The following is a 9734-nucleotide window of genomic DNA, read 5'->3' as shown; positions in this document are numbered from 1 at the left end:
ATTGCGGTTTTAATTGAAGGTGGTGAAAAAGAAAAAAGGTGGTGAAAAGCAAAAGAAATAGATGTGCAGATTACCGTGGTCCACTAGAGGGAAGAGTTTTATTATTTTGCTGGAGTTGAGCTTTACAGTAAGAAACATGCATCTGGGGTTTTCTGGTAATGAGGCTGTGTGTCAGATGCCCTCCCATCCTCCTGTCTCCCTGTAGTGTTTGACTGAGATGGGGCAGATCAAATGTCTCTAGTTAATGTGCAAATGTTGCGATGTGTCAGATGCCCTCCCACATGTCCCAGCGGGAAAATACAGAAGGAGAATGGACCATGTCGCTGATAGAAAAGATCAAGGAAATCCAAGACAGGACTAAACCAGGACTAAAACAGGATTGAACAGGACTAAACCAGGACTGAACCAGGAGTAAACCAGGACTAAACCAGAACTAAAACAGGACTGAAACAAGGACTAAACCAAGGACTAAATCAGGACTGAACAGGACTAAACCAGGAGTAAACCAGGACTAAATCAGGACTGAACCAAAGAATAAATCAGGACTAAAACAGGACTAAACCAGGACTAAACTATGACTAAATCAGGACTAAACTACAACTAAATCAGGACTCAACCAAGGACTAAACCGGGACTAAACCAAGGACTAAACCGGGACTAAACCAAGGACTAAACCGGGACTAAACCAAGGACTAAACCGGGACTAAACCAAGGACTAAACCGGGACTAAACCAGGACTAAACCAGAACTGAACAAGGACTAAACCAGGACTAAACCAGGAGTAAACCAGGACTAAACCAGAACTAAAACAGGACTGAACCAAGGACTAAACCAAGGACTTAATCAGGACTAAAGCAGGACTGAACAAGGACTAAACCAGGACTAAACTACTACTAAATCAGGACTAAATCAGGACAAAACCAGGACTAAACCGGGACTAAACCAGGACTGAACCAGGACTAAACCAGGACTGAACAAGGACTAAACCAGGACAAAACCAGGACTGAACCAGAGAAGGACACAGTTTGCTGTTGTGTTTCAGAGTAAATCTGTTCTATAGAGGCAGAAATGACGTCTTTGAAAATTGCTAAACCTCCAAAATGAAGAAACTTCCTCTGAATAGAAACCTGAACCACCACTACTTAACAGAACCACAACAACCACCGACCCGACCAGGTGAGAACTAAACCAGGACTAAACCAGGACTAAACCAGGACTAAACCAGGACTAAACCAGGACTAACCCAGGGCTTAACCAGGACTGAACCAGGACTAAACCAGGACTAAACCAGGACTAAACCAGGACTAAACCAGGACTGAACTAGGACTAAACCAGGACTAAACCAGGACTAAACCAGGACTAAACCAGGACTGAACTAGGACTGAACCAGGACTAAACCAGGACTAAACCAGGACTAAACCAGGACTAAACCAGGACTGAACCAAGACTAAACCAGGACTAAACCAGGACTAAACCAGGACTAAACCAGGACTAAACCAGGACTAACCCAGGGCTTAACCAGGACTGAACCAGGACTAAACCAGGACTAAACCAGGACTAAACCAGGACTAAACCAGGACTGAACTAGGACTAAACCAGGACTAAACCAGGACTAAACCAGGACTAAACCAGGACTGAACTAGGACTGAACCAGGACTAAACCAGGACTAAACCAGGACTAAACCAGGACTAAACCAGGACTGAACCAAGACTAAACCAGGACTAAACCAGGACTAAACCAGGACTAAACCAGGACTAAACCAGGACTAACCCAGGGCTTAACCAGGACTGAACCAGGACTAAACCAGGACTAAACCAGGACTAAACCAGGACTAAACCAGGACTGAACTAGGACTAAACCAGGACTAAACCAGGACTAAACCAGGACTAAACCAGGACTGAACTAGGACTGAACCAGGACTAAACCAGGACTAAACCAGGACTAAACCAGGACTAAACCAGGACTAAACCAGGACTGAACCAGGACTTACATTTAGTTGCTTAAAAGTGGAACTGTATTAAATGTGACCTCATTATTTTTGTATTTTGAATTACTGGAGTAAAACGGGAAGATGAAAAAAGGAACCACAGAACTTTTTACAGTTTTGACATCCTAGAAACCACAAATGTTTGTATTATATTATTTAAATGAGTTTAAGCTGTTTTCAGAGATATGTGTTTGTAATGTTGATTTGAGTGACCTTTGATCTAAAACTAGGACTAAACTAGGACTAAACTAGGATTAAACCGGGTCGAAGCCAGGACTAAGCAAAGACTAAACCAGGACTAACCAAGCCTAGACCAGGGACTAAACTAGGGACTGATCATCACACCAATCTTCTCTCTCTCTCTCTCTCTCTGTTCTCAGTCCTCATGTCGAATCAATCCGGATGCCCTCCCGTGGGGGTCCAGCTGGAGGCCCAGATCCTGCCCCCGGTCCTGGGTCTGGATGTGATCTTAGGTCTGATCGGGAACTCTGTGGCTCTGTGGATCTTCTGCTGCAAACTCAAGACATGGAACCCAAACAACATCTTCCTCTTCAACCTCCTCATCGCAGATTTTATGGCCCTGGTGAGAACTAAACCAGGACTAAACCAGGACTAAACCAGGACTAAACTAGGACTAGACCAGGACTAAACCAGGACTAAACCAGGACTAAACCAGGACTAGACTAGGACTAAACCAGGACTAAACCAGGACTAGACTAGGACTAGACCAGGTCTAAACCAGGACTAAACCAGGACTAAACCAAGACTAAACTAGGACTAAACTAGGACTAGACCAGGACTAAACCAGGACTAAACCAGGACTAAACCATGACTAAACTAGGACTAAACTAGGACTAGACCAGGACTAAACCAGGACTAAACCAGGACTAAACTAGGACTAGACCAGGACTAAACCAGGACTAAACCAGGACTAAACCAGGACTAGACTAGGACTAAACCAGGACTAAACCAGGACTAGACTAGGACTAGACCAGGTCTAAACCAGGACTAAACCAGGACTAAACCAAGACTAAACTAGGACTAAACTAGGACTAGACCAGGACTAAACCAGGACTAAACCAGGACTAAACCATGACTAAACTAGGACTAAACTAGGACTAGACCAGGACTAAACCAGGACTGAACCAGGACTAAACTAGGACTAGACCAGGACTAAACCAGGACTAAACCAGGACTAAACTAGGACTAAACTAGGACTAGACCAGGACTAAACCAGGACTAAACCATGACTAAACTAGGACTAAACTAGGACTTGACCAGGATTTACAAAGGACTGAACCTCACCTGTTAGTAGAAAAACGTACCTGACTTGTCTGTAGTGACAAGGATCATGTAGAGCGAGTTAAAACAAACATTTCAGGTCAATATGACGAGCTGTTACTGAGAGACGGGAGACAGTTTTTCAATAGAAAGTGAACTGAAGCCAAGTTGATGGAGCTGGAAGTGCACTCATGCTCACTTCCTGGTTAGAACACAGTGGTTTTCAGGTTAGCTACGTCCAGAGACTTGTACAGTCTATGATCTAGAAGGAATAATCAGGACCAGACCAGATCTAACCCGGTCTTGGTCCCGGTCTCTGGTCCAGGTGAGTCTTCCTCTCCGCATCGATGCTCTGGTCCGGTCTTTCTGGGTCTTCGGGGACGGACTCTGCAGGATTAACCTCTTCCTCATGTTCTCAAACCGCTCGGCCAGTATCGCCATGATGACTGTGGTCGCCACCTACAGGTACCTCAAGGTAAGTCACCCTCACTCCTCATGTCTCTCTCTCCTCTCTCCTCTCCTCTCCTCACAACTCCCTCCTTCTGTGTTTCAGTTAGTCCACCCGCTCTCCTTGATCTCCCGCTCCCTTTCTCTCTTTGCCCCTCCTCTCTCTCCTCACATCCCTCTCTCTCTCTTCCACCTAGTCCATTGTCTTTCCTCGCTCTCCCGTTCTAGTCTGGACCAGAGGTTTGTGGTTGCTCCTCCCTCTCTCTCTCTGTCCCTCTCTCCTCCCTCTCTCGTCTTCACTCTCTCGTCATCTCTGCTGTGGTCTGGACTTTGATGGTTGCTCCTCTCTCTCTTCTCTCTCCTCACATCCCTCTCTCTCTCTCTCTCTCTCTCTCTCCCCACATCCCTCTCTCTCTCCTCACATCCCTTTCTCTCTCTCTTTCAGGTAGTCCACCCTCTCTCCTCCCTCTCCCGCCTCTCTCGTCTCCACGCTGTCATCATCTCCGCTGTGGTCTGGACGTTGGTGGCAGCTCCTCGTGTTCCGATGCTTTCCCTCAGCCACATAAAGGTCCTTCAGAACCAAACCCAGTGCTTCTTCTTCACATCGTACGGCGAAACGTCTGCTCTTCGTCTCGGGCTCGTGTCGTCTCATCGCATCATCACCGTTCTCGAGTTCGTTTTCCCGTTCTCCATCCTGGTCTTCTGCTCCATAAGGATCTCCAGGTTCCTCAAAGCCAGAGGAACCGTGGGAGACCAGAAGGTAGGATTTTAAAAATGCAAATGTTATACGAGGACTGAAGCACCAGTAAACCAGGACTAAACCAGGACTAAACCAGGACTAAACCAGGACTGAACAGGGACTAAACCAGGACTGAGACTTAATCAAGACTTAACCAGGACTTGATTGTTGTCGGTCGACAGGATGTTAATATATAAGATTAATATGACAAGTTTGTGGAGCCCTTCTTGGTTTAGTCCTGATTTAGTCCTTGTTTAGTCCTGTTTTGTCGTGGATTAGTACAGGATCAGCCCTGGTTCGGTTAAGGTCTGGTTTAGTCTTGGTTTAGCCCTGGTTTGGCCCTGGTTTAGTTCTTGTTTTGTCGTGGATTAGTACAGGATCAGCCCTGGTTCAGTCCTGGTTTAATCTGGGTTTAGCCCTGGTTTGATTTAGTTCTGGTTTTATCCTGGTTCATCCTTAGTCCAGTTCTGGTTTAGTGCTGGTTTAGTCCTGGTTTAGTCCTGGTTTAGTCCTGGTTTAGTCCGGGATCAGCCCTGGTTCAGTCCTGGTTTAGTCCAAGTTCAGTCCAGATTCAGTCCTGGTTTAGTCCTGAATTACCTCTGGTTTATCTCTAGTTTAGCCCTGGTTTAGTCCTGGTTTGGCCCTGGTTTAGTCTTAGTTTAATCCTGGTTCAGTCCTGGTTTAGACTTGATTCAGTCCTCTATCAGCTCTGGTTTAGTCCTGGTTCAGTCCTGGTTTAGTCCTGGTTTAGTCCTGGTTTTGTCCTGGTTTTGTCCTGGTTTTGTCCTGGTTTAGTCCTGGTTTAGTCCTCTTTCAGTCCTGGTTTAGTCCTGGTTTAGTCCAGGTTTAGTCCTGGTTTAGTCCTGGTTTAGTCCTCTTTCAGTCCTGGTTTAGTCCTGGTTTAGTCGTGGTTCAGTCCTGGTTCAGTCCTGGTTCAGTCGTGGTTCAGTCGTGGTTCAGTCCTGGTTCAGTCCTGGTTTAGTCCTGGTTCAGTCCTCTTTCGGCCCTGGTTTAGTCCAGGTTTAGTCCTGGTTTAGTCCTGGTTCAGTCCGGGTTTAGCCCTGCTTTAGTCCTGGTTTAGTCCTCTTTCGGCCCTGGTTTAGTCCAGGTTTAGTCCTGGTTTAGTCCTGGTTTAGTCCAAGTTTAGTCCTGGTTTAGTCCAGGTTTACTCCTCTTTCGGCCCTGGTTTATTCCTGGTTTAGTCCTGGTTTATTCCAGGTTTAGTCCTGGTTTAGTCCTGGTTTAGTCCTCTTTCAGTCCTGGTTTAGTCCTGGTTTAGTCCTCTTTCGGCCCTGGTTTAGTCCTGGTTTAGTCCTCTTTCGGCCCTGGTTTAGTCCTGGTTTAGTCCTGGTTTAGTCCTCTTTAGGCCCTGGTTTAGTCCTGCTTTAGTCCTGGTTTTGTCCTTGTTTAGTCCAGGTTTAGTCCTTTTTCGGCCCTGGTTTAGTCCTGGTTTAGTCCTCTTTCGGCCCTGGTTTAGTCCTGGTTTAGTCCTGGTTTAGTCCTCTTTCGGCCCTGGTTTAGTCCTGGTTTAGTCCTGGTTTAGTCCTCTTTCGGCCCTGGTTTAGTCCTGGTTTAGTCCTGGTTTAGTCCTCTCTTTTGGTTCTGCAGAAGGTGAAGCGGGCGATGCGTGTGTGCGTGGTCATCGTTGGCGTGTTCGTGCTGTGTTTTATGCCCACGAGCGTGACCACGGCGGGCATCTGGATCGTCCAATCACAGCGTCCGTGGAACTGCACCGCGTTCTACACCCTGACCCAGCTCACCATCGTGTCCTTGGGCTTGAACTTCCTGAACTCGGCTCTGGATCCTCTGCTCTACGTCTTCTCCAGCTCCAACTTCAGAAAGGCCCTGGTCCAAAGTCTGCCCCAGTGTCTCCAGAGAAGAACCAAACCAAAACCAGGACCTGGACCAGGACCTGGACCGAACCAGAGCCAGAGCGAGACCGGGTCTACAGCAGCGACCCAGAGTACCTCACAACACGAGCTAATGAGCATCAACTGAACCAGGACTAGACCGGGACTAGACCAGGACTAGACCAGGACTAAAGCAGGACTAAAGCAGGACTAGACCAGGACTAGACCAGGACTAAAGCAGGACTAAAGCAGGACTAAAGTAGGACTAAAGCAGGACTAGACCAGGACTAGACCAGGACTAGACCAGGACTAAAGCAGGACTAGACCGGGACTAGATCAGGATTAAAGCAGGACTAGACCAGGACTAGACCAGGACTAGAGCAGGACTAGACCAGGACTAAAGCAGGACTAGAGCAGGACTAGACCAGGACTAGACCAGGACTAAAGCAGGACTAGACCAGGACTAGACCAGGACTAAAGCAGGACTAGACCAGGACTAGACCAGGACTAGACCAAGACTAACGCAGGACTAGACCAGGACTAAAGCAGGAATAGAGCAGGACTAGACCAGGACTAGAACAGGACTAAAGCAGGACTAGACCAGGATTAGACCGGGACTAGACCAGGACTAGACCAGGACTAAGCAGGACTAGACCAGGACTAAACCTGGACTAGACCAGGACTAGACCAGGACTAGACCAGGACTAAAGCAGGACTAGACCAGGACTAGACCAGGACTAAAGCAGGACCAGACCAGGACTAGGCCAGGACTAGACCAGGACTAGACCAGGACTAGACCGGGACTAGACCAGGACTAGACCAGGACTAGACCAGGACTGAACCAGGACTGAACCAGGATTAAACTAGGACTGAACCAGGATGAAAGCAGGACAAGACCAGAACTAGACCAGGACTAGACCAGGACTAAAGCAGGGCTGGACCAGATCTAGACCAGGACCGAACCAGGACTAAACCAGGACCGAACCAGGACTAAACCAGGACTAAAGCAGGATTGAACCAGGACTCAACCAGGACTAGACCAGGACTAAAGCAGGATAAAAGCAGGAAAAGACCTGTACTAAACCAGGACAAAACAAAAATTAACCCAGGGCTAAACCAGGACAAACCAGGACAAAAAGAGGACTGAACCAGGTCTAAATCAGGACTCAACCAGGACAAGATTAGAACTAAAGCAGCACCAAAGCAGGACTAAAACAGGACTAGACCAGGACTAAAGTTTCTTGTGCCATTAAAGCTCATTTCTCCTTTAGTCCTACCGTAGGACTAACTCAATCTAACACATTACTGCTCATTTTGGTGCTTTTTACAATAATGATTTAGTTTTCTTTGTTGTTGTTGTTAGTTTTGACACTGGACCTGATTTTTATGATCTCACAAAGGCCTTATTCTGTTTTTTTCCCCTTAATTCCGATTTAATATTGTCGTTTCTTTTGTTTTAATTTAACCTGTTGTTTCTGAACTTATGAAGACTTTGATTATTGATAAAGTTTTATACCGTCCCTATTGTTACGACGATACTAACATTTTAAACTCGATTTTGATACTAAGGAATAGACTCGATACTTAATACTATGATGATAATAAAATGATAATAGAGACAATAGAATAAGGTTTTCAACATTAAATAGTAGTACTTTCTTTTACATTGCTAGGCGTCCTTTCATTTTTTTTTTCAATTCAATTCAATTTTATTTTTCCACAATGGTCAATGTTATATAAGGCACATACACACACAGAGCATCATGCACATTCAAAGTTATAAGTCGCACTCTTTTTCATAGTTTGTCCGAGGGTGTGACTTATACTCAGATGTGAGATGTCAGACTCTTTGACTCTCACATGACTAACACCAGACACGTGTTCAGTTCTGTCTGTGCTTCATGTAGCTGAATAAATATAAATGCGTTGCCTTATTATTATAATTATTATTATTGTTACTTGACTTTAAAGATAAAATGTGTGTTCTTGGTCTCAGATTTTGGAAAATAAATTTCCCCAAAAAAGTGTAGTCCAGTGCAACTCATATATGTTTTTTCTTCATTATTATACATTTTTTGGCTGGTGTGACTTACACTCCAGAGCGACGTATAGTCCAGAAAATACAGTATTTCTGTTTACATATGTATGCCAGTATATGAACAACACTGTGAAAAACACGGACACCCTAAGACGCTGTGTAGTTTATGAAATGAGTCCATCACCTCTGTGCATCAAACTATTTGATGGTTTGGCAGGTTGTTTTACTTTTGGCATTTGAGTTTGACACACTGGTTTATGAAAAATAAATTAAAATTATTATTTATGTAAAATAATTATATATATGAATAAAATTATATAAAAGAGAATGAAAAATATATATATATCTGTCTTATATCTGTGTAATCCCCCAGTGTCCAGTAGGTTCATAGTGGTCCATGGTTTATATTAGTCTATGTGTTTTATATTTGTTCTGATGCAGCTCAAGATCATTCTAAAACTATTCAGGAAAGGTTCATTTCTGTCCTGTGAATGTGACTTTTTTAGTATTGATTCCTGCTCAAATGAGCACATAGTTTCGATACTAGTTTTGCTATTGATTAATATCAGATTTTCAATGCTTTTCACAACTTCAGTACCTGTCAGTTTACATTTATTGACTAAATTTAAAATAGCCCACAATTATGACTCAGATAAATAAATAAATAAATACATACATACCTATTAGTTCACATTTATTGACTAAACTTAAAATAGCCCAAAATTATGACCCACATAAATAAAAAATAAAAAAACAACAAATAAATAAATCTGACAGTTAACCTTGGAAATGAGTAAAAAAAATCAAAAAAAATATTTTAAAGCGTTATGATTTAAAAACATTAAACTGGCTGTGTAATTCTCAGGTCAGACACCAGATGGCGCCCTCATCCCGGTCTGAATCTGCTGTAATTTTGTTTATTCCACTGGGAGTTTTATTTTTGAAATGTTTAAAGTTTAGCAGCTAACCACGCAGGGAATGGTTCTAAATAATCTGTTTTATCTTATTCTGCAGCACATTTAAAAAAGTTTATTTGCTAAATTTGAGGCTCCTGTGTGAATAAAACTGCTCTTTTTACATGTCACGTGGTTAAAACTGGTCTGAGGTACTGGTTTTGTCCCGGGGCTGAGTTTAGTCCGGTTTTGGGTTGTGGTTTTGTGACGGTCTCTCTGTCGGTTTTGACGCCGTGCCGAAACAGGTCAGGATTAACGGGATTATCTGGAGTCGCGTGGCCCTGATGCACCTTGTCTGGGTCTAACGGTTCTGACGCGGTTCAGATGCGGCTGTGGAGCGTCAGGAGCGGGGAATGAAAGGTGCTGGGGCGGTCCTGGGGCGTTTCTGCAACTGTTGGACTGAGCAGTGACTTGGAGAAGGGTTTGGAGCAGCGTTTT

At 44.5% G+C, this 9734-nt stretch overlaps 1 protein-coding gene across 1 annotated transcript; it reads left to right on the top strand.

The window, feature by feature from the left end:
- Window positions 1–2361: 2361 nt before the first annotated feature.
- On the top strand, window positions 2362–8321 carry LOC117386928 (hydroxycarboxylic acid receptor 3-like). The gene is made up of 4 exons (XM_033984302.2): window positions 2362–2571; window positions 3595–3744; window positions 4162–4476; window positions 6064–8321. Exons 1-4 carry the CDS (start codon window positions 2374–2376, stop codon window positions 6451–6453), a joined length of 1053 nt encoding a protein of 350 aa, XP_033840193.1. The 5' UTR covers window positions 2362–2373; the 3' UTR covers window positions 6454–8321.
- The last annotated feature ends 1413 nt before the right edge of the window (window positions 8322–9734 follow it).

The sequence above is a fragment of the Periophthalmus magnuspinnatus genome, chromosome 19 (assembly GCF_009829125.3).
Source record: "Periophthalmus magnuspinnatus isolate fPerMag1 chromosome 19, fPerMag1.2.pri, whole genome shotgun sequence".
NCBI lineage: Eukaryota > Metazoa > Chordata > Actinopteri > Gobiiformes > Gobiidae > Periophthalmus > Periophthalmus magnuspinnatus.
Note: the sequence above shows the minus strand (reverse complement) of the source record. Positions and strands in the feature narration are given on the sequence as shown.

Bases quoted from the DNA above. Each gene is read 5' to 3' on its own strand.
- LOC117386928 (XM_033984302.2), top strand. From the start codon at position 2,374: ATGTCGAATCAATCCGGATGCCCTCCCGTGGGGGTCCAGCTGGAGGCC. The intron at 2,572-3,594 runs GTGAGAACTAAA...TCTCTGGTCCAG, and splicing joins TCGCAGATTTTATGGCCCTG to GTGAGTCTTCCTCTCCGCAT. The intron at 4,477-6,063 runs GTAGGATTTTAA...TTGGTTCTGCAG, and splicing joins GAACCGTGGGAGACCAGAAG to AAGGTGAAGCGGGCGATGCG.